Here is a 26,203-nt window from a genome sequence, read left to right as displayed (position 1 = left end):
TCTTTCTGCTCTCCAAGACATCAAGTTTACATAAAAGTATTAGTCATAAATTTTAGTTCATGACATTGCCAATACTGGTTATGTGCCCTTTTAATTTATTTACTTATAAATATAATGATGCACTATGAACCTAACTCAAGAATATTTCCAATAACTTATATTTCCCAATGTGCTCCTTCCTTTATCCCATCTTCCTCTTTAACTTTCAAGGTACCACTTATCAGGAATTTTACCATTTCTTTGCTTAAAAAAAATTGTCTAAGCTAAATACTGTTTATAGTTTTGCTGGATTTTCAACTTTCTGAAAGGTATCATACTGGATGTAGTCTTCTGAGATGTGCCTTTTTCACTTAACATGTCACTAACTGTAATCCAGGTTGTTGCATGAAACAACTTTATTCATTTTCACTGCTATACGACAGGCCGTTTTATGTCCATACTGCAATTCATTTATCCATTCTTCTGAAGATAGGTTAATTAAAATTTTAGTGGCATAATGAACATTCTTGTCTCCTGGTGCACATATGCAAGATTCTCTTGGGTATATACCTTGGCGTGGAACTACTGGGTCATAGGATATATGAAAGTTCAACTTTATGAAATAATACTAAATTTAAAAACTTTTGTTGTAATATTTTCTCAGCGCCAGTGTTTAAGAGATGCTATTTAATCCATCTTTTCTCCATCATTTGTTATCACCGAACTTCAACTTTCGCCAATCAAATGGGTGTAAAATGGGGTCTTGATTTGTATTTCCTATATTACTTATGAGGCTGAATACCTTATAGGCCATGTGTGCTATCTCCTCTATGAACTGCCTATTCATGACTTTCTCCTGTTTTCCTGCCAGGACTCCTGCCTTATACTGGTTTGCAGGACAGGAGTTCTTTACATACTTTTAACAATGATCCTTTGTTAGCTATATGTGTATCAAATATCTTTCCCAGTTTGTGACCTGTGTTTTCTTGATTCATAAATGTTCCTCATTTTAAGGCAGTGAAATTTATCAATCTTTCCAGGTTAATGGCTTTTGTGACTTAAGAAATTCTTCCCTAAGAAAGGTCAAAAATATATTCACACATATACTTTCTTCTGTAAGTTTTAAAGATTTCCTTTAATCTATATGGAATTGACTGCTGAGTTGAAGAATTAAAAAAAAAAAAAAATCTTTATGGATAGCCACTTGACCCAGTCTCATTTATTGAAAAATCCATGCTACCTTAATTACTGTATCTCTAAAAATAAGTCCTGATATGTGTGTTAAGGCACATCAGCGTCCCTGCATTTTCAGAAGTGACAATTATTTTCAGCTCTTTACTTTTCCATATACATTTTTTAATCACTTTGACAGGTTGATGAATACTTTTTGTTCTTGATTTTGATGAGATCTTTTAATATCTTTCCATTTTGCACGATTTTCATTTTAGGTTTTATAGTTTATTCTCTGTCAGATTTTATTCCTAGTTTACTAGAAGTTATCATTCAAGGGTATTAAATTTTATCAACGATTTCTCCTGTATCCTGACATGATTATTTTTTGTTTAATGTTAAATCATACACACATGTGATGTTAAACCAGCCCCATGATATGCATGCATAGATATATGTGTGCATATGTATATGTAAACATATACACATCTCTATCCATCTTTTTGATGCATTTCAAAGTAAGCTGCAGACATCAGTGTATTTCCTCTTTTTTCCTTTTTTTTTTTTTTTTTTTTTTGCGGTACGCGGGCCTCTCACTGTTGTGGCCTCTCCCGTTGCGGAGCACAGGCTCCGGACGCACAGGCTCAGTGGCCATGGCTCACAGGCCTAGTCGCTCTGCGGCATGTGGGATCTTCCCGGACCGGGGCACGAACCCGTGTCCCCTGCATCGGCAGGCGGACTCTCAACCACTGGGCCACCAGGGAAGCCCTCTTTTTTCCTTTTGAGATAAAATTTACATGAAATATGTACAAATCTTCAGTGTGTACTCGCCCGGTTTTGTTAAGTGTATTCACCTATATAAGTCAAACTCCCTATCAAGATAAAGGACAGTCTTTCTCCATCTTTAACTTATATCAGAATCATCTGGAGACTTTGTTTAGGTGGGCTCCTACTTCAGAGTTATGGATTAAGTCTGGGGTAAAGCCTTAGAACTTCACTTCTAACAAGTCACAGGTAATCTTGATAACTTTTAGAACCACTGATATAGATTATTACCATCACCCCTGAAAGTCCCCTCATGTTCCTCTCCAGTCAATCCCTGGCCCCCTGCAACCACTCTTCTGATTTTTTTCCAATATAGATTAGTTTAGCCTCTCCTAGAGCTTCATATAAGTGGAATCATAATATGTACTCTTCTGTGTAAGGTTTCTTTCATTCTGCATGTTTTTATTATTTACCTATGTTGCTGTATGTATCAATAGTTTGTTCCTTTATGATATGGTGTACTATTAAGTTGTATGGATACATCAGGTTTTTTTTAACCCATCACTGGTTGATGGAGACAGACACTATTTGATTGTAAACTCAGGCAGGAGAAATCAAGCTGCACCTTCAACACTTTGCTTAGAAATCTCCTCAGCTAAACATTCAATTTCATCACTTGAAGGTCTACCTTTCACAAAACACTAGAACAGAAACACAATTTAGCCAAGTTCTTTGTCACGTTATAACAAAGACTCACTTTTCTCTGTTGACTGAGAATGTCAACATGTTCCTCATTTGCATCTGAGACCTCATCAGAATGGCTTTTAACCATCCATATTTCTACCAACATTCTGTACATGATTATATATATGCTTTAAAGAGAAGGAAGCTTTCCCTATAGTTCTTCTCTTTTCTTTCTGAGCCCTCATCAGAATTGCCTTTAAATGTCTTCACAGCAATATCAGTTTTTCTCTAGTATGCACCTCAAAAATCTTCTGGTGTCTACCAACTACCCAATTCCAAAGTCACTTCCACATTTTTAGGTATTTATTTCAGCAGCACCTCACTTGTTGATACCAATTTCTTAGTATGGGCTGCTTTAACAAATACCATAGACTATGTGGATTAAACAATAGAATTTATTTCTCATAGTTCTGAAGGTTGGGAAGTGCAAGATCAACGTATGGTTGGTTTCTGGTGAAGATCCTCTTCCTAGCCTGAAGATGGCTGTCTTCTTGTTGTATCCTCACACAGCAGAGAGCAGACAGGTAATTTCTCTCATGTCTCTTCTTAGAAGGACACTAATCTGATTCATGAGGGCCCCACCCTCATGACCTAATTATCCTCCAAAGGCCCCATCTCCTAATACCATCACACCGGGTATTAAGCTTCAACATTATGTTGAAGATTCAACAAAGATTCAATCCACAGCATTCTTTGAAGAATCCTCTTGAGGAAGGAGTTCCATGCACTACTGAAAATTTATACTGTTAATCCTGTCTCCAACCTTCCCCAAAGGAACCTATAGTCTTTTACCAGGTTAACTGTGCATTGGGGGAAAAAAATTATTAGACCTTTTAGGGATTACCAGACACTGGCTCTGAACTGACACGAATTCTAGGAGACCCAAAACATCACTGTGGCCCACCAATCAGAGTAGGAGCTTATGGAGGTCAGATGATCAATGAAGGTATAGCTCAGGTCTGTTTCACAGTGAGTCCAGTGGGTCCCTAAACCCATCCTCTGGTTATTTCACCAGTTCCAGAATGCAAAATTAGAATAGATTTATTCACAGGCTGACAGAATCCCCACGTTGGTTCTTTGATCAATGGAGTGAGGGCTATTGTGGTGGGAAAGGCCAACTAGAAGCCACTAGGACTGCTTCTACCTAGGAAAATAGTAAATCAAAAACAATACTGTATCACTGGAGGGACTGCTGAGATTAGTGCTACCACCAAAGACTTGAAGGATGCAGGGGTTGTGATTCCGACCACATCCTTATTCAACTTGCCTATTTGGCCTGAGAAGACAGATGGATCCTGGAGAATGACAGTGAATCAGCATAAGCTTAACCAGGTCGGGACTCCATTGTAGCTGCTGCACCAGATGACGTATCAGTGCTTGAGCAAATTAACACATCCTCTGGGATCTGGTGTGCAGCTACTGATCTGGCAGATGCCTTCTTCTCATCTCTGTCAAAGGCCCACCAGAAGCAGTTTGCTTTTAGCTGGTAAGGCCGGCAATACACTGCACTGCCCTGTCTCAGAGGTATATTAACTCTCCAGCCATACATTATAATTTAGTTTGCATGTTCTTGATTATCTTTCCCTTCAACAAGATATCACACTGGCCCATTACATTGATGACATTATGTTGACTGTATGTAGTAAGCAAAAAGTAGCAACTACACTAGACTTACTGGTAAGATGCGCGTGTCAAAGTGTGGGAAATAAATCCAACAAAAATTTAGAGGTCTTTTACTTCAAAGAAATTCCTGGGGGCTTAGTGGTGTGGGGTATGTTGAGATATTCACTGTAAAGTAAAGAATAAGATGTTGCATCTGGTCCCTCCTATAACCAAAAAGGAGACTCAAAATCTAGTGGGTTTCTTTGAATTTTGGAGGCAACAAATTCCTCATTTGGGTATATTATTCTGGCCCATTTACTGAGTGACCTAAGAAGCTGCCAGTGTTGAGTGGGGCCCAGAACAGAAGAAAAGGCTCTGGAATAGGTCCAGGCTGCTGTGCAAGTTGCTTTGCCACTTGGGCCATATGATCTAGCAGATCCAGTGGTGCTTGAAGTGTTAATGGAAGACAGGGATGCTGTTTGGAGTCTTTGGCAAGCCCCCATAGGTGAACTGCAGTATAGGCCCTTAGGATTTCGGAGCAAAGGCTTGCCATCCTCCATAGAAATAGCTCTTGGCATGCTACTGGGCCTCAGTAGATACTGAATGCCTAGCCATGGGCCACCAAATTATCATGCATTCCGATCTGTCATGAACTGGGTGTTTTCTGACTCACCAAGCCATAAAGTTGGGTGTGAAAAGCAGTACTCTATTATCAAATGTACGTGGTATATACATGATTAGGTCAGAGCAGGCTAAGGGGCACTTGAAAAAATGGCCTAAATGCCTGTGGTTCCCACTTCTGCTACACTACCTTCTCTCTCCCAGCTTGCACCTATGGCCTCAGCTGACCATGGGGAAGACCCTAGGGTCAGATGACAGAGGAAGAGAAGACTTGGGCCTGGTTTATAGATGGGTCTGCACAATATGCAGGTACCACCCAAAAGTGGACAGTTGTAGCAATACAACTCCTTTCTGGGACATCCCTGAAGGACAGTGGTGAAGAGAAATTTTCCCACTGGGCAGAACTTGAAGCTGTGCATCTGGTTGTTCACTTTGCTTGGAAGGAGAAATGACCAGATGTGTGATTATATACTGATTCATGGGTCATGGCCAATGGTTTGGCTGGATGGTCAGGGACTTGGAAGGAACATGATTGAAAACTTGTTGATAAGGAAATCTGGGGAAGAGGCATGTGGAGACATCTCTGAATGGGCAAAATCCATGAAAATATTTATATCCCACATGAATGTTCACCAAAGGGTAACCTTAGCAGAAGAGGATTTTAAAAATCAAGTGGATAGGATGACCTGTTCTGCAGATACCTTCTCTGAGGATATCAGCCTCTTTCCCCAGCCACTCCTGTCATCACCCAATGGGCTCATGAACAAACTATCCATGGTGGCAGAGATAGAGGCCATGTATAGGCTCAGCAACATGGACTTCTACTCACCAAGGCCACACTGGCTATGGCTACCACTGAGTGCCCAACCTGCCAGCAGTAGAGACCAACACTGAGTCCCTCATATGGAATGATTTCCTGTGGTGATCAGCCAGCTACCTGGTGGCAGGTTGATTACACTGGACTGCCTCCATCATGGAAGAGGCAGCATTTTGTTCTTACTGGAATAGACACTCTGGATACAGATTTGCCTTTCCTGCAGGCAATGCTTCTACCAAAACTATCTCCTGCGGACTTACAGAATACCTTATCTACCATAATGGTACTCCCAACAGCATTGCTTTTGATTAAGAAACTCACTTCACAGCAAAAGAAGTGTAGCAACGAGCCCATGCTCATGTTCCTGACTATTCTGAAACAGCTGACTTGATAGAATGTGGAATGTCCCTTTAAAGATTCAGTTACGGCACCAGATAGGTGGCAATATCCTGCAATGGCTCAGGCAAGATTCTCCAGCAGACTCTTATGCTCTGAGTCAGCACTGATACATGGTGCTGTTTAGTCCATAGCCAGGATTAGTCCAGGAATCAAGAGGTGGAAATTTGAGGGGCATCACTCACTATTACCCCTAGTGACCCATTAGCAAAATTTTTGCTTCTGTTCCATCTACTTTATGCTCTGCTGGCTTAGAGAGAGGTTCTAGAGAGGGAATGTTTCTACCAGGAAACACAACCATAATCCCACTGAACTGAAAGTTAGTACTGTCACCCAACTACTGTGTGCTCCTCATGCTTCTGAATCAACAACAAAGAAGGGAGTTAGGGTTCTGGATGGAGTGATTGATCCTGACTACCAAGAAGAAACTGGAGTACTACTCTATAATGGAGGTACGGAAGAGTATGTCTGGAATACAAGAGATCCCTTAGGCCATCTCTTAGTATTATACCAGCTGTGATCACATTACCAGTTATAGAAATAAGGACTTCAATTGCCATGAGTATTTCCTACTTATTTTGTCATGAATACATTTGTGTGTGTGTGTGCGTGTGTGTGTGTGTGTGTGTTGTGTGTACAGAGGTGGGGGAGAGGGAAAGTGAGAAAATATCTTTCTTCCCCACCCCCCGCTTATTCCTTTATCACATAACATAAAGTGTACTGACTTCATATCACAGTATTTAAATGTTGTTAATCTGACATCACAGTACTTAAATTATGGGATATCAAGAAGAGTAAACATCACTCAAGGACTTCTTCTGGGGAAGGGGTTGGTGCATTTTTGGTTACATGCATGATAGTTGTATCATGTTAGGTAGAACCATGACCTTGTTATTGTCTTTATTTGGAGATTTAGTATGGTTTAAGTAGATGTATATGGGTACCAAGTTAACAAAGGGTAGAACTGTGATGGTTAATTCTAAGTGTTAACTTGACTGGGCCAAGGGATGCCCAGTTATCTGGTTACACATTATTACTGGATGTGTTGGTGAGTAAAGGTGGTTCTAAATGAGATTAGCATTTGAATTCGTGAACTCAGCAAAGGAGACTGCCCTCTCCAATGTGGGTGAGGCTGAATAGAACAGAAGGTAGAGGAAGGGAGAATCCAACCATTTTCTGAGTACTTGAGCTGGGACATTGGTCTCCTCCCACATTTGGACTGGGATTTACGCTATCAGCTTCCGTGGTTCGGGCCTTAGGACACAGACTAAACTACATACTAGGGGCTTTCCTGGGTCTCCAGTTTACAGACGGCAGACTGTGGGATTTAAGAACCTCCATAATCACATAAGCCAATTCCTTATAATAAATCTGTCTCCCTTTCTCAGTATCTTGTTGGTTCTGTTTCTCTGGAGAAACATGACTAATACATGTCCCTTCTGAGTCAATCCCTGACCCCTGCAATCACTCCTCTGATTTTTTCCAATACAGATTAGTTTTGCTTCTCCTCGAACTTCATATAAATGGAATTAGAGTATGTACTCCTCTGTGTAAGGCTTCCTTCATTCTGCAGTGTTTTCATTAACCGTCTATGTTGCTGTATGTATCGGCAGTCTGTTCCTTTATGATGTGGAGCACTATCAAATTGTATGGATATATCGGTTTCTCTATTCATTCACTGATTGATGGCAATAAGAGTATTTGATTGTAAACTTCAAGAAGGAGATCTTGTTTTGGACTACAAAGGCCAGGAACAGATGAAATATAGTTTATTCAAGTTTTTTCATTGCCTGCATTTTCTTGTAAACTAAAAAAAGGCTGTAGTCTTAGATCATAAACGATGACAATGAGTGGCTCTGTAAAATTAATTCTGTGTACCCACCATAGGCTATGACAGTGGTTTAAATTAATTGAACCACTTTTTAGAAATAAAAAAAATGTAAGGACTTTCATGATAGAACTTTTTCTTTCACATACTACTGGAAAAAAAATCACAAAAAAGCTATGAATTCATTAAGTTATAAGGGAATTGAATTTCCATACATTTACAAAATGTGTGTATGTACTTAGTGGACAGAGTTTGATGCCTGTGTAAATATGAAGCTATTTCATGTAGTACTTCAAGTTTGCCTAGGAAATCATATTCCATGAATTGGGAATCACTGATCTATACGAAGCCGACCCAACATAAAAATAATAATGGGAAATATCTGAAATTGGACAGAATGGAATGTGTGTACATGAATCCATGTGGAAACAGTAAGAGTGCTAATTATTTTTGATTCAAGAATTTCAAACAATTCCAGTAGTCCCTTCTATGTATCCTTCCCAGCTTCTCTTAAAATTTATGCACAGTGCTGTTACAACTGCTAAGAGTGGTTATATCTCCATCAGATGTATTTATATAAATATTTTTTAGTTTTCTTTATTTCATTAAACTAAACTCTGCTAGTCTAATGACTGTATCAGAAAGTCACAATGTCATTTTGGTAAACTAAATTGTTGGCAGAAACTAAAGGAGGAAAGCAATGAATAGGGAGCAACAGAAAGCAATGAACTAAAAGAGGACTAGAGAGTAAAGATATAAAGAATATAAAACTACTAAGAGATTATAAATCTAGTGTTCTCTTTTCTACTTTCAACTTGCTAATAACACATAGGGATATTATCTTAGATTCTTTTTATTAATACTAACTAATGACATTTCTGATAGCTATACTTAATTCTTACTTTAACTTTTATTACAATTATCACATGAAACGTTGTTGTAGAGTTTTCTAGGAATTATGCCCCTTTGGAATGGCTGACATAAATATAACTAAGACAGTCATAAGGCTCTATAATATAGAGCTAATTATTTGACTTAGGAGGGAAAGGATGTCAAATATATCATGTAAAATTATAAAATGGAAGATGACTGATGAAGAGAGTCGAAGATATTACAGACTGGATAACAGAGGCAAACACCATGAGGATGCTTAAAAAAGGCATCTTAAAATTTTTTTAAAAGCAACATATTACTACATACTACCAGAGGGCTAAAGTTAAAAAGAATGACAATACCAAGTACTGGTGAGGATGTGGAGCAACTGGAACATTGCTGGTGGAAATGCAAAATGGTTCAGCCATTTTGGAAAAACAGCTTGGCAGTTTCTCACTCACCACATGACCCAACAACTACGATCACAGGAATTTACCCAAGAGAAATGAAATCACCTATCCCCACAAAAACTTGCACACCAATATTCATAGCAGGATTATTCATAATAGTCCAAACTGAAAACAACCCAAAAGTCCATAAATTTGTGAATAAAGAAATTATGATACATCCATACTATTGACACTACTCAGCAATAAAAAGGAATAAAACATTAATACACCAGCAACATTCTGCTAGTTAAAAGAAGTCAAACACAAAAGACTACATGTTGTATGATTCTACTGATATGAAATTCTACAAGAGGGACAACTGTAGTGACAAAAAGTGAATCAGTGTCTTCCAAGGACCAAGGGGAGAGGATCAACTACAAAGAGGCACAAGGAAGCTTTTAAGAGTGATATTCTTTACATCACTGTAAATAATTACTAAAGTTAATCAAAATGTACACCTAAAACTGGTGAATATTTCTGCATGTAAATTATGCCTCAATAAAATAATTTTGATTGATTGTTAAAAATATTGCTAAATACAGTTTTATTACTAAAAGTATTATTAAAAATAAAAAAGTAAACAGACTTAACAGATAGTAAATTGTTGACATAATCGAACAGAAAAAATTACTTCATGATAGATTTTTAATGGTATATGTTTAGTGAGCTACAGATAAAAAGAAATGCAAAAAAAAAAATCTTAAACTGTATCCAGTAATCTTACTGTCAATATAGTAGGGCAAAGCAAATAGGAAATTATGTCCATTTCCTTGGAAATAAGATTTTTAGCCTAAAGGAAATAATAAAATCAAAGAAGCAGAATCTCATAATCTTAAATTTGAATTAAAAATATCAATACAGGGCTTCCCTGGTGGCACAGTGGTCGTGAGTCCGCCTGCCGATGCAGGGGACACGGGTTCGTGCCCCGGTCCGGGAAGATCCCACATGCCGTGGAGCGGCTGGGCCCATGAGCCGTGGCCGCTGAGCCTGCGCGTCCGGAGCCTGTGCTCCGCAACGGGAGAGGCCACAACAGTGAGAGGCCTGCGTACCGCAAAAAAAAAAAAAAAAAACAATATAAATTCTTGATTTATGTTTTTCTTTCTAAGAAATATATATCTTTTAGCTCTATCCTCTGAAAAGGCCCAAAGCTATGATAACCTGTTAGCAATGAACATCCACAGCACCCAGATTATTCCCACCAAAGGGATTCATGGCTCTTTGGAAAAATGGTTGATTTCAGGTTTGGGACAGAAAATGTATAAGTTGAGTCTGGGGCATCTTTTAGAGGCAGAAAGTAATCAGGCTACAAAAGAATAATGAGTTTATACCAAAAATACAAGATCCATTTGAAGGGACTACCACTGGGCAAACACGGGACAATTTGAGCTTCAAAAAGAATTATGATTGCAATAAATTAAAATACAGAGATACAAAAATCTTTTAGTTCACACTGATATTGACAGGAAAACTCATTATTCTGAAACTTGATTAAGTAATGGAAAAGAATAAAGTATTTCTCCTGCCCTTCCTGTACAAACTATATTTTACAGTAGCCAAATATTAGGACAAAATTCCTCTTTAAAGAAGAATCCTTGCTAATTAATATGGAATAAATCAAATAACTAGAAAAAAAATCAGTGTTTTGCAACTTCTACTGAAAATAATGAATCTAGGTAATGATCATTTAAAACCAGTCCTGAAAGACTGTATAACAGATGTACCAGGCAATCAAAATCACTGAAAATGTAACAACCAAACATTATGTGCCTCTTGATGTGAGGCAATAATATTTAGCATTGCCTGTGAAGTATTTCTGTCTATACTCCTAAAACTGAACTTCAGTATTAGTAAACCTCTAGATCTAACTTAAGAGTTTACAGAAAAAAACGGTGGACAGAGGAACAACTTAAATGACACCAGAAAGAAGAGGTCTATGAAATCCAGAATGTGGGACACTCTACAGGAAAACATGTTAAGTGGCATGAAAAAAGGAGTGAAGGGTTGACTATTATAGACTAAGACTTAACAGCCATGTCAACCAAAGCAACTGCAAACCAACTATAAAAATACATTTTTGAGACAATCAGGGAAATGTGAACATCGACAAGGTATTAAATATTAGGAAATAATTTTATTAATATTTATTTTGATATAGATGATAAAGATATTCTGGTTATTTTTTAAAAAGTCATTTCTGTTAGAGATCAATACTAAAGTATTTATGGGTGAAATGATACAAAGTATGGGATTTTCTTTAAAGGTATTACAGCCAAAAAAAAAAAAATTAAAAAAAAAAAGATGGGGGAGGGACAGAGATAAATAAGATATTAGGAAAGTGCTAACAATTTTTGAAGCTGGGTGATGAGTACTTCTATCTATTTGAAAATTCTTAAATAAAAAAAATTCACATTTCAATTTACAAAATTTTTAAAGAACACTAATTGTGGTTTAATCCTGCACTACTATAGGAAATTCTACATATTTTATAACATGTCAAATAATGTAAATATATATTTAATGTAATCTATATACCTATTTATAGATCTCATGTCTATCATCTAGATTAAAGGGATAAAAAAATTATCTAGAAGGATGGGAAGACAGAATATCAATATTAGTGATTTAGAAAACTTACTTGTAGCAAGCAATTGAACAATTCATTAAACAGGGATATTAACCAAAACATTCAGCTTAATATATTGAAATAAATTTTCCCTACCACAAAGTATATACTTAAAAAATAACTGAAAAACTTCTTTTAAATCATAAAGTCTACAAAAACTCACGTTTTGAAGAAGTTGCTCAAACCAGTCATAGCCAGTATCTCTGCATGCTGCAACCTAAGGGGAGAAATGGTGAAGCTATCAAAGTTAGAAATTTACTTTAAAATATACTTTTGCTATGCTGTAGCCTCAAGTATATAAATATCCAAAGTTCTAAATTAAAAAAATTATTTTTAGAGTAAACTATTTTTTCAGTGAGCCAATAATTCACCATGTTAAAGAACTTTATTCTAAAAATATCTTAGAAGACATTCAAGAAATTAATGTATTGAAATTTTAAAAATGGTATACATTCTGAACAGTATTATTGAATCACATACTATCAGAAAAATCTGTAAGGTCTAAAAACAATAAAAATGGAAATGTTTGCTTCGTATTTTCCTTCTAGATAGAAGATTTAAAGACATTAGTGAAACAGAGTTGATCATGTAATCCATAATATAAAATTTCTTATGTTCAAAACATGAACAGTATTCTGGGTCAAGAAAAATTGAGGCTTATGTGTATAATTAAACATAATGAAACTAATCTTAATTCATGTTTTCTGAAAAAGGTAGAAATTACTATCTCATTTCAGGTTGCCATCCATGGGTTATTGTTATCTTTTTACCCACTTCTCCTTTCCCTTTCAGTTTTCAATCATTGGAAGAATCTGGAGAATTTTAATATCAGCGCTTAACTCAGTGGATGCCAACAAGTGGGGCTAGGTGAAAACAACACTCTCATCTTATTTGCATCCCTTGAGTACATCCAGAAATATAAAGGAAGGGATGCAGTAGAGAATAACCAAATATCTTGTCATTGTCTCTCCCTTTGTAAGACAAGGCAGACCTCAATGAGGTTTGCATCCACAGGGACCACCCTTGTTCCAGTCCTTCTTACCACATCAGTGATATTTAAAATTTTCCTTGTCATTGCTTCTTTGTCATTGTGTGGAGTTGGAGTAAACCAGAGTTTTTGGAATGTTTCATTTACTAATTTCTAGAAGAAAGAAAAATTTCAAACTAAGTAACTACAATGAATGTGGCAAAATTCTTAACCCCCAATTCTCATTAAAGCCCAAAACAGAACTATTAAAAAAAAAAAAACCTATAAATAACTAAACAAAACACAAATTACCAGAAACTACTGGTATGACATCCTCAGTTTTTTTTTTAAATCAGCAATTAACTTACAAAAATTATAATATTTTTCAACTTGGCAATGATTTTAAATGGGTAATACGATGCCTAGTATAGAACTTCTGGAGAGTACACATTCAAATGCTTTTAATCAAACTAAAAACACATTTTTTCTACTTTTGGGGGAGAAGTTGTTAAAAAACAAAAGAAAAAACCCCCAAAAGAAATATAGGGACAATCATATATACGTAAATTCACTAATGAACTCAGGATTAAACTTTCAACAAAGTATTTACTAATTTAGAAAACCAAGCATATACCATTTGAAAATCAAAATAAATTTAACTTGATAATAAACTACATATATACAATGCAATCTCTACAATGATATTAAATATTATAATTGCTAAATTGGTTAAGATCAGATCTTATTAATTAATGCCAGATCTAGAAATAAAAATATATAAGTATGTCTTTTTCTTGAATTTATAATCTAAAATGATTCACTTTAAAGTATATATATGTAAACTAACAAAATTTATATAAAATAAACATTTAAATTATTTAAAACATTAATTAAAAAATGAAATTTAAAGTAGTCAACATTTTTATCTCACCTTAATACCCTCTTCATCATTCACTCTGCGAATCATTTTTACACACATTTCTGTAATTTTTGGAAATGTTGGTTGTTCAATACAGATGTCTCTTAGAATCTTTATTACCCTTTTTCTGACACTGATACCAGTATCCTAGGAATAGAAAGGTATTTTAAACATCAGAAAAATTGAGATGCTTAGGTGTGGGAAATTTGGTAAAATGAAATCAGAAAATACCAACAAGCAGTATATACACTATTTATTAACATGATAAACATGGTCTATATATTTCCTTTTTATATGCTCTTTTATTAATGTTACTATAAATTTAAGTTATTTTATTATGTTGTCTTTGCTTTTAAAATGTATCTAATACATGGAAAAATACGAAATGGCACTGAACACAAGACTAGAGTATAAGCTTGCCAAAATTAAATGGGATAACAAACATGGAACTTTTAGGACAGTGTCTGGCGCTTAAACAGCATATGAAGTATATTTAACAAAAATGTTTAACCTAACTCTTTCAAACCATTGTCACTATATTATGATTTATAGTAAATATAAGAAACAAAGGAACAGATTAAATGAAAAAAACCATGAGGAAATAACAATACTGGCTTGGCCATTTTATTTTATTTTTATTTATTTATTTTTTAATGATATTTTCCTTTTTTTAAAAGATTTTTTGATGTGGAACATTTTTAAATTCCTTATTGAATTTGTTACAATATTGTTTCTGTTTTATCTTTTGGTTTTTTGGCCCCAAGGCATGTGGGATCTTAGCTCCCTGAACAGGGATGGAACTTGCACCCCTGCATCGGAAGGCAAAGTCATAACCACTGGACTGCCAGCGAAGTCTCTGGCTTGGCCTTTTTAAATTAGTCAATGTCATGGTGGATATGTGTAAAAAAGAGCTAGAGAATACTCTACATAAAATAGAGATGAGGGACTTCCCTTGTGGTGCACTGGTTAAGAATCCGCTTGCCAAAGCAAGGGACACAGGTTCAAGCCCTGGTCCAGTAAGATCCCACATGCTGTGGAGCAACTACGCCCATGTGCCACAACTACTGAACCTGTGCTCTAGAGCCCACGAGCCACAACTACCGAGCCTGCGTGCCGCAGCTACTAAAGCCCGTGTGCCTAGAGCCCATGCTCTGCAACAAGAGAAGCCACTGCAATGAGAAGCCCACGCACTGCAATGAAAAGTAGCCCACGCTTGCCACAACTAGAAAAAGCCTGTGTGTAGCAACGAAGACCCAACTCAGCCAAAAATAAATAAATAAATTTATATATTAAAAAAAATAGAGGTGAAATATTGTGGTGGATACTTGGCTGTTCATTGTAATATTTTTCTTTAACTTTACAAGTTTTCATAATTAAAGCATTTTTAAAATAAATAAAAAGCATTGAACAGTTATTCTGTAAAATTATTTCCATTATGCAATTTAGCAATTGTGAAAATATTTTAGGATACATTACTAAGGTAGACACTGTCAGAGTTCATTATATCTGAAAATCCTGAGGAGTTTGTCTTTCACTCTTGAAAAGAGTGAGGCACTAAAATGGAAAAAATTCTTCCACTCTTTCCTTAAAATTCTTTGTTTCCATCAAGATTTTATGCTAGTTGAAGATGAAATTATCTGTAACTCTCAGTCCCACTGTATTCTAATGCTGGGCTAAAGGTGATAAAATAAACTCTTATCATTTCAGAAATACCTAATCCTGTACCTAATGCATCTCTGTTGAGTTACAGAAGAAATCAATATGTCCGCAGTGGGTGGTATGAAAATTCTACAGATATTTTGTAATGCCAGTGTTTCATTTTTTCATTCTTTCATTTTCCAGGGAAATACTTCAGGGCCAGAGAATTCAATGACATAGAAGAAAAGAATATCTTAGAATAGTGTTTCTTAAGTTTGGTCTTAAGACTCAAATGACTTTCTTGTTTAACTTGCAGGTATCTGAGCTTGTCATAATTCAGCTTTCAGGAAACATGCGAGTATACATAATGGCCAAAAATACTGTCAGACACCAAAGTTCTATACCTAGTTCTCACTGAAACAATTCTTCCTGTTTATATATGTACATATATAATTACTCTAGATTCCTGTCCAAAATATTTAACTATGCCATGTAGCTCCTATCATTTACTCATTGTAAACTGGCATAATCAAAAGGCAAGAGTAACTGTAAAAAGGAATCCAATTTTTGCCAATGATTTGTTTTACAATATTGAGCAGCCCTCCTCTTGAAATATGTCCTTCTTTAGAAAGCTGCTATAGTTTACAGATTAGGTAATATAAATACATAATTGATATCTACATTTCTAGCTTAACATTTTTAAAAAGTGACATTAGGAAGGCAAAATTATACTCATAAATTACAATAAAAATGACATAACAAACATACCAATATTCTTTCAATCAGCATATCATAATACTGCTCAGCAAGCTGAGGTCGACAAAGGACAAATCGACCTAGTAATTCTACTGCTGCTTCTCTGACACTAGTGGAGTTATCCATCAATCGTCCATGAACTCCTCGCTGCATATCCAGCTAAAGAAAAATAAAGAAAACGTAATTTATACTAAGTAGAACGAATATTTTAATTTGAATAGAAAACTCAAATAAAAAGAATCATCTGTGCTCCTCTTTACCCTTGCTAGAATACTGGGGTCTACAGCAACAACCTCAGATAAACACTTCATGGCTTTTGTTCGAACGGCAATTGCATTTTCACCAAGAACTCGAAGGATCTGCCAAGCAAATATTGACATTTTCATCAATTTTAGAACACATAACATTTAACAAAATATAGAAAGAAAACATGCAAAAAAATTAAAATAAATATCATACTCACTTTCCTTTAATTTTTATATAAGTGAGTAAAAGATCTGTTATCTTACTGATCCAAAGCTTTAACTTAAAACATGGTATGGCATTCTATGCTTTAGGGACTTTCCTTTATCCTGGCATTCTCAATTAAACCTGTTTTTTATTGCTATGCTTCATCTGCAAGAACCTGTAGCCCCACTGAAACCTTCCTATCTGTAACTTTAATCAAGGATATTTAGTATCATTTAAATAATAACTTGGAATTGAATATTTTTATAACATCAATCACTCTACCTATATACCATCACTCTACCTGTACCATACAGATACATATCCATTTATCTGTAAAACAAGAATCAATAGGTAAAAGGCATGCAGAACAAAGATATTTTAACAAATATGGAACACAGAAACAAATGTTACTTTCATGATTTTTTAAAATATCTGTTCTCAACAATGAATAGACATCATACTCAAACGCAAGTAACCAGAATTAGAAAAATCAATTTCATTGTATAAGGAATTCTGGTCCAGTTTACCTGTGTCAAATAAATATCAAAGCTCTGGGCAAACGGCCTCATAGAGGCCAAGTATCGAACAATCAAACAAGCATCATCATAGTCCACAGTATCAGAGTTCATCCTGCAACAAAAAGTCATTAAATTTTAATTTATTTAATTTTTTTGTAAAGTAGGTAAATAGATATCAAAGAGATAACTGAAAAAGTAAAGATGTTTTCTCTTTGGATCTTACTTTAATGTGCTGAACTGAGAAGGTGTGGTTTTGATAATGCTCCTAAGAAACTTTTTCCGATTTTCAGCTCGATGCATAATTTGACCAGTTGTCTCAACTTCCTTTGCGTGATGTGTTCCTTCAGATGATTCTTCATCTTTTTGTGATTTCATCGCCTTTTCTGTTTCCAGAGTTGTATCACGGAACCACTGGGCTATATAGAATTTACGAGAAAACTGGAAAGAAATTTGGTGAGATTTGAGTTTGATGAAATTAGTAACAAAATTTCCAACCTACTGATAAAGTGTTCACAATCAGGAATACAAATATCAAGGTTTACTTTAAAAAAAACTTCCATCAGATAAAGACAGATTTTAAGAAAGCTAGAACTTTTAGAATATCTAAATGATATAAAACTTATTATTTTACTTTGTCCTAACTGTTATATCAATGACATCAAAAGATAATTTTATAAACACAACTGTATTAAGTCTACAATACTACTATAACTACTTAACTAAGGACGGTATCACACAACGAGTTAGTAAAATTAGAGATGATGGGTCAACTAGAAAAGTTTAGAACACATGGATAAAATGCTGAAGGTAGAAGACTCTATAGTTATTTTCAAAATTTCACCTTACTTCTTCAAGAAATACATAGCCAATTATTATTGAAATATATTAACACTAAGGTACACCTATAATCTGTTCCTTTTAATCTGTTCCTGTTTATTTTTTCACTTTTATTGAGAAATAATGGACGTACATCACTGTATAATCTGTTCCTTTCCACGAAGACTGAAAACCTGCAGTAGTTGGCTGAACAGCTTAGTTATCTCCAACCACTTTAGATGCATATCCCATCAATTAAAAAAAAAATTAAAAAGTGCCCCAATATAGTATATAAATTTTACATATAAACTTCTTTTACTAATATTCTGGATACCTAATATATAAAAAAACAGAATTAAGGATTATAGTTAAAAATAAATATAGATATAAAATTCTAATATTCTTTTTATATGCTAACAGATCATCTCATGCACCACCTGGACAAATGATCTCACTTGGTCTCAAAGATAACCTATGGAAAGATTTCTAAATATTTCCCATGTCACACAATTTTAGTACACTACAATATCTGTACCAGAATTCCATTTAAGACAAATCATTCCATAATCACTCTTTTTCGTTTAGACTATCATGTACCCGTTTTATAAATCAAGATTCCAATACAACTTTCCTCTTCACAACACTTCTCAATTTTCTTACAGACCAAGTTTGAAACAAACATGTAAACTCTCCAATAAAAAGGGAGAATAGAATCCTACCACTAGTGAAGGATCAGTCTCAGTGTTTTCATCCAAGTAATCAAGCAATGCTTTTTGCAACTGTTGGATTTCATCTTCTCCTCCTGAAACCTACAAAATAAACCAAGTAGTAACGAAAAAGATATTACTAATGTTTTTTAACAAATCATCCAGTTGCACATACAAATCTGAGGGAAAAATCTGATAAATGATAAAAATATAAGTATAGGAAGAAACAGAAGAATACTATTTTTGAAAAACGTTATATATCGATAGCTGAAGTGTACTAAGAGCTGAGGTTAACCTTTATTTTTATGAACTACATGTTAACTTTCTTTAAAGAAGCTCGTAAGTAGCTGACATAATAATTATTAGAACAACATGTATGTAAATCTTCAGAGGTAGGAAGGTCTAGCACTGGTTTTCTGTTTGGTAAGAGATAATTCCAAACTTTTAATCTAGTAAATGGAAACTAATTATTGCCTGAATTATTATGTGTTACAGGTGTCTTTGGGATATTATTTTAAAAAACCATTCTGAAAGGGAAATATTTTTATTTGCAATTAACATAAAATAGTACTTTATTTCATGTAGGATATTAAATATACAGTAGGTATATTTGAGCTGTGCATTCGATCTAGAATCAGAAAGGGACTGAGTCTTTGGTTCTGTCAAGAACAATACAGAAGGAGAAATTAACTCTGAGTTGACATTAATGTCTATAGCTTATTTTCTGGTTTACCATGTGAAATGCCAAATATATGGTTAAGAATATATTTAAGTAGAAAACAAAGATTAGAATAACCTATGTTCTTGGAGTATAGTGAAATGGATACATTCAGAAATTAGTCACAGAACTGTAAACTAGTACACTGTAAAGTTCCAAAAGCTTTTCGGAAGTCTGTCAAGAGTCATAAAAATATTTACCAAGGATCACTCCCCTCAAGTTTTACAGTGTACAGTACATGGTCGTATGTGGCAAATAAGAGGTCCTAGGTCTACTCTCAGAAATATTGAAAATCACCTAGTTACCATTCTTCAATGAAAGGAATCAGCAATACTTGGAGAAATGGCTGATTCCAGGGCTGGCACAAGGAAAGTAAAAGATGAGTCTGAAACATCTTGGGCCACAAAGTCCTCAAGGAAAGATGGGAAGATATCAAAAAGATACAAAAGGCAGTTTAAAGGGGCTCCCACTGGTCAAATCTAGTTCAATTTGAGTGCTACAATAATGACAGCAACAAATGATAATCTATCAAATACAACAGGAATGGTAATATTCCATTAAATGGTAGTATTATATTAATGGTAATTTCTTGCTTTTCATAGCTGTACTGTGGATATTTAAGTGAGAGTTCTTGTTCGTAGAAAACATACACAAAGCAGTGGTTCTCAAACTTCAGCATTCAACAGAATCACCTGGAGGGTCTGTTAAACCAGACTGCTTGTCCCCACCACCAGAGCTTCTGATTCAGTAGTTCCAGAGAGAGTCCTGAGAATTTGCATTTCTAACAAGTTCCTAGGTGATGTAAAAGTTGGTGCTGCTTGTCCAGGGAATCACACTTTGAAATTCAGGGGTCATGGGGGCATCCTGTCTGCTCAAAATGGTTCAGAAGAAAATAAAAATGCATATACAGATACATATGCGTGTGTATTTTGAAAAAGAATGATAAAGCAAATGTCAACCAGTAAGGGATCTGGGTGAAAGATTAATGGGAACTTTTTGTACTAGTCTTAAAACTTTTCTGTAAGTTTAAAATTATTTCAAAATACAAAGTATAGTAACAAGAAAAAAAAATTAGAGGCATTTGTCATGGCCAGCAATGGATATGGTTATGGACATTAAAAAAAGAAAAAAGAGTAGAAAGAAAATGAAAACATTGTGCATGGTATGATTAGAGATTATTTACCTATCAATTTTCTTAAGTAACTTTTAGTATTACTACCATCTCGTCCATAGTTTAAAAAAAAAAAAAAGGTATTGTTAAACCAAATAGAAAAATAGCATCATACATTCATAACAGTAGTTCACAAAAAGAAAGTAAATTAAGGATTATATAAATCATCTGAAAGTTCCTATTACACATAATTCACCCTACGGTATAAATTTTCTCAGTGGAGCTTTTGAAAAAGCCCATTTTTAGGAGTAACATTTTATTCTGAATCTACAAAATAAAATGCAACACTAACAGAAGAATATCTAAAAAAAGTACTTAACTATTACTTATCCCCCAAATTCAAATTCTTTATCTCAATACCTGTTTTAAAATTCGTTCTATAGACCCTTGATCCATTTTGCTTGTAACAGCATCTTTCCTCAGTCGTGCAGCAACAGTTCCAAGGTAATCAAGAGATGCCACTCTTAAAGCCATCTCTGTTGACTTGTTACTGAATTGATGAACCTACACATGAAAAATAATTTTCTTTTAATTTAACCGATTTATACTATTTTTAATAGCAACTTATAAGTACCAAATCTATGTTGTATTATTTGAAAGTTAAACACTTTTTTCCCCTGTGATATTGTTCCACAAAGTAATTTTTTTAAAAAATTTTATTCTATTTTATTTTTTTGGTTTCACCCCAGAGCGTATGGGATCTTAGTTCCCTGACCAGGGACTGAACCCAGGCCACGGCAGTGAAAGCCCAGGATCCTAACCACTAGGCCACCAGGAAACTCCCAGTAATTGCCTTTTGAGTTTCTGGAATTTTTAACATTTTCATTAAAAAAAAAAAAAAAAAAATATATATATATATATATATATATAAAATTAAACCTTCCTAAGAACACAGTCACTTTCTTTAAATGTAGGCTAAACTCTATAAAATGGGATTATTACTGAGTAAGAATTTGTTAGGCTGGAATTCTGATGCCTATGAAAAATTATCTTGGTTTCAGAATAGTATTAAGTTTTCCAGCTGACAAAAAGTAAGGTCCCAAAAACTTTGTAACAATTGCACAAGTCCAAATGTAGTCTAAAGATAAAAAGAAAAATCACAATAGTATTTCTTTGCATTTCCCTAATACAATATTACATTAGGACTAAAACGTGTCATGTTTTTAGAAATACTCTTAAAGATGACAGAGTTCACATTAATCAGTTTCATGCTTTGAAATGAATTAACTACAATAACTTATGACTCAGTGTTGAGATGCTTTTAACTAACAATACCTCCAAACAAAACAAAACAAAACAAAAAACAACAACAAAAAAAAGTTTTTTAAAGCACTGTTATCTTATGTAATGAAATGAAAGCACCGAAAGTCACAACATTTCAAAGTTTCTACGAGGTACTGACAGTATTGTGTACAGTTATGCACATGCAAAAATAGAGATGCAATGGTCATATTTCCTTACACATTTTTAAAGAATTCATCATCTGTGAATCAGAGTACATCCTCATTATGTTGTCTTCTAGTAATCTAATAATCTTTAAATGCTATACTCTTACCAACAGTCTCCCTAACAAACTAAGGAGTAGTTCAGCAGCTGGCCATTCAGGCTTATTGACTGTTGAAAGAAGGTCTTGAACAAAATTTTCAAATAGTGGTCTGTAATCTTCTTCACCTTGCTTACTACCACATCTGTTCAAAGATAAATAATGGAAAGGCTGTGAATTTAGGTGACATGTTCACCAATATGACTAAAACTTTGTTAACTAAGTTTTCCTCTTCTCTCACATCTAAACATGGTATAAGAGAGTACATTAAATAAAATATGGTTTAAAATGAATCTGTTTCTCAATCTTCATTTTTTCCCCCTACTACAGGGAATTCATTTATTGACATTAACATAATTTTCTGGTAAGTGTAACACATTTTAAATAATGACCACTGTTTTTCTATGAGATTACTATAAATTCTTATGAAAGCTAAGGAAACCTCTCTCCCCAAACTTTCCTATTCAATTAGAAAGTTCCAAAATTCACAGAAAAAAAATTATAGAATTTCAATCTAGAACTTTAACTTTGGAAGTTCAACATATGAGCGAGTTTATAAGATTTTAGATTTTTAATATTCTAATTTCCTCATTTTAAAGATAAGGAAATCAGGGGTCAGGGAGATATAGTCAAGGTTCAGATTATGGCAGGAAGTTGGATTAATCTTTTACATAAAATAAATGAACTATTCTCTATATGGCGAAAATAAAAATCAGATTATGTTAATTTTACTCACTTTTTAAGGAAGATGGAAAGGAAGTTTTGGGCTGTTCGCATGGCTGTTTCATAAGAATTGGTAATGACAACATCTTGGTCAACCTAGATTGAGAAAAATGAATTTATACAGATATAAGAAATAACCTACAAGTTATTTCAGTTGCTATTGCCATGTTATTACTGAATATAGGGGCAATACATTTAAATACTAAAAATCTTAACTATTAGATATAAAAAGAGAAGCTACAATTAGCATACTAAATATATTTCAATACTTCATAAAAACTAAATTAAAATATTGATAAGAGTTCATTTTTATTTATTAAAGTATGTTAAGAGTGACAAATGTGTTTAACAAATGAAATATCAACAGTTGTTTATCATGATCAGAACAGTTCTGATTGAAAATATCAACACAAAAAGAATTTCAAAAAAAATTCCAAGCTCAAAGTTTATGGAATGCTAGAATACTAAAAAAATTCAACTCCTTCATTATAAATTTAAAGACCAGGATATAAATAGTTAATTCAAAGTTGTGGAAACCCGAAAAGTGAATAAATATATGAAAAAGTTCACTAGTAACCAGAAAAATGCAAAATAAAACATGGTATCATTTCATACTAACCAGACTAGGCAAAATCAAAATGTAAGAATGTAAACTAGAACACCACTTTAGTGAGAAAACTGACAAGTTCAAGTGAAGTTAAAAGTGCATGTACACTATGATTTAATATTCTATTTCTAAGTATATCTAGAGAAACTTTTGCTTCAAGTTGTTGTATGTCATATGATGTGTTTAACCTAAATCAAAAAGAATCTAGCATTAGTTACATGTATTAAAAACAATGGTGAGTGAAAAAATTAGCTGTAAATATGTCACTATATCATTTATGTAAATTAAAAAATTCTGTATCAAATTTATACAGATAAATAAATAAATAAATGGACGAAGATAAACATTCACCAATGGTAAGGAAAAAACTAAAAAGAGAACAGTGAGATTAGGAGAAGGGGAGAACAACAGGGACCTCAACATTTTTGATATTCATTTTATACTTTATTAACCAGTCACTTTATTATTTATTACTATACACACAGCCACGACTATAACAGAATTAGGAAATAAAATTATCCCTCTTTCTTTTGAACTTCTTTGAGGTAAAACTATAAAACTTGGAAAAATTTTAAGTGTTGATGGGTAAGAGCTACAAAACCAAAAGCAAATCTTAGCTATGAGTTATTCAATAGTGAGGGCATAAACTCATTTTCTGCATGAATTTAACATTAATTATATTAACGATTATTTATTGTATGTGATTATAGATACTACATATTATAATTATAATATTATTCACTTTCACATTCAATATCTCACTTGAGTCTTACAACTTGTAATAGTAGGCTTGTTAGGATTATCATCCCCATTTTATAGCTGAAGAAACAAACTCAGAGTAAAATGATTTGTATGTTTCATGACTGGTGGATATAATAGTCAGGACAAGAACGCAAGTCTCCTAAAACTTAGTTTAATGCTCTACAAGGATCTGCAAGCCCAGTCATGAAGCCCTAATTAAGAACTTCAGTTTTATAAGAATGGCAGAGAATATAGTTGCTTCCTCCTACAAAAATACACAGTTATAAAACTTACAAATGACTCCTTACTTTTTTATTTGAGTCCTCTTCTGAATTAGAGTCCTTCTCTGATGATGGTAAGTGTACCACACACTGAATTAGTTGTAAAACCAGTGCTGTAACCATCTGAATATACATAGGCTCTCCATCCATATCACTACTGTTTAACCTTTAATGGAGAAGAAAATATTTAAATCTTACAGAGTATGAAGAGAATTTCATTTTACATGTCATCTATGATCTGAAAGTTTCAGGATGCTTTCTTTACCAATATTTCTAGGCATTGTCTTTACTGCTTATAATAGTATCCTTAAGTCTAATTATTTCTAACTTCTCAAAAAACCAACTAAATGCCTATGCATAGATAATTAAAATAGTCAAAGGAAAAATGCAGTATTTAATATAAAATTCTATACTTTATATACGTACTGCAGATTGAACAATTATAACAAAAAATATCAATATTTTTCAAAATGATTTTTAAAATGAGAAGTCTTCAGGATTTCCCAATGCCCAGGCATTCTGGTATTCATTTTCTTATTAAAATCTGCTACATAGTCAGCTCCTGATCATATGTTAGAGTATGAGTGACATAGAATATAAAATAATCTATGTTATAGAATATTTTATGACACAGAATATAAAAAATCAAATTTTAAATCTTTTTGTTTAAAAGATAGTTAAAAACATAAGAATTCCTTTAGATGTTGATAGCTTTTCTTCAGGTTTTAATGGACAATAGATGTTTATCAATACACAGTCTAAAAAATTAAGATAAAAACAATTATTTTACAGAAGACAGCCTTCAAAGCAATCTAAATATAACCCTATATGCTAGGTCAACACATTTAATCAGCCAGGAATATTATAATGATAGTTATGAAAATCATGATGATTACCTATGCCAACAAAGGCAATAATGCTGACCACAGCAGTGGATAACATTCCTTAGTTACTCTGTGCTTAGTGATTAAGAGCGTTTAATTGTCATGTCTATTTTCTATACTTCTGTTAGAGTAATTTTTCAGCTCTCTTTTAAAAATATTATGTAATGACTTACTACTGTATAAAGGATTAAGTTCAAGTTCCTTCGTAAGGCTTATAAAATCCTTGAACTGCCTCTGACTCTGGAGCCGTATTTCCTATTGCTCTTCTCACAGGCCAATAGTTCTTAACCAGCGATGATTTTGCCCTTCAGAGAACATTTGCCAGTGTCTAGTGAAAATTCTGGTAATTGTAATTTGAAAAGGTGCATTTCTTTTGGTATCTATTAGGTAGAGGTCAAGGATGCTGCTAAGCATCTTACTATGTACAGGACAGCACTGCAAAAAAGTATTATCTGGCCCCAAATGTCAATAACGCCAAGACTGAAAATCCTTGCCACAGATCTTTACACTTGAGAATCACTGAACTTTTAAGTCTCTAAAATGTGCATTGTTATTTCTCACACCTACGGTATTCTTCACGCTGTTCTGAGATTGAATTGCCTCTCTTTTATTTGATCATCAAAATAAAAATTAGACAGAAATGATAAAGAATTAAAATATGATGGCTACAGTACAATGGAGTTCTTCATTATACTCAGACTTTGCTATAGTTAGTTACCTGAAGTTCCTTAAGCTCCTCTTGCTGGTAGGTAATCTTGCAAGTGAAGTAAAAATTTCTTCCAAAATTAACTGCCTATGTTTTTCATATCTTGAGAATACCTATTTAGTAATTATAAGATTCCAAATTTAGTTTGTTATAATTATTTGAAAATAAACAAAAATGATACTATACCATGT

General features: G+C 34.0%; 1 protein-coding gene across 3 annotated transcripts in view; it reads right to left on the bottom strand.

Annotated features, from left to right (window-relative positions):
* NIPBL (NIPBL cohesin loading factor) overlaps positions 1–26,203 on the bottom strand; it is a 190,716-nt gene that overhangs the window by 31,725 nt on the left and 132,788 nt on the right. For all 3 annotated transcript variants that reach the window (XM_082650635.1, XM_082650636.1, XM_082650637.1), the window contains exons 20-32: positions 26,025–26,125; positions 24,450–24,588; positions 22,807–22,889; positions 22,083–22,215; positions 20,888–21,031; positions 18,651–18,740; positions 17,339–17,553; positions 17,125–17,227; positions 16,408–16,506; positions 16,160–16,306; positions 13,766–13,900; positions 12,910–13,008; positions 12,031–12,084 (exon numbers count right to left, since the gene is read on the bottom strand). In XM_082650635.1, the coding sequence (XP_082506761.1) occupies positions 12,031–12,084; positions 12,910–13,008; positions 13,766–13,900; positions 16,160–16,306; positions 16,408–16,506; positions 17,125–17,227; positions 17,339–17,553; positions 18,651–18,740; positions 20,888–21,031; positions 22,083–22,215; positions 22,807–22,889; positions 24,450–24,588; positions 26,025–26,125 (1,542 nt within the window). The remainder of the gene's footprint in view (positions 1–12,030; positions 12,085–12,909; positions 13,009–13,765; positions 13,901–16,159; positions 16,307–16,407; positions 16,507–17,124; positions 17,228–17,338; positions 17,554–18,650; positions 18,741–20,887; positions 21,032–22,082; positions 22,216–22,806; positions 22,890–24,449; positions 24,589–26,024; positions 26,126–26,203) is intronic.

The sequence above is a fragment of the Grampus griseus genome (genome assembly GCF_964374135.1).
Source record: "Grampus griseus genome assembly, chromosome: 3".
Taxonomy (NCBI): domain Eukaryota; kingdom Metazoa; phylum Chordata; class Mammalia; order Artiodactyla; family Delphinidae; genus Grampus; species Grampus griseus.
Note: the sequence above shows the minus strand (reverse complement) of the source record. Positions and strands in the feature narration are given on the sequence as shown.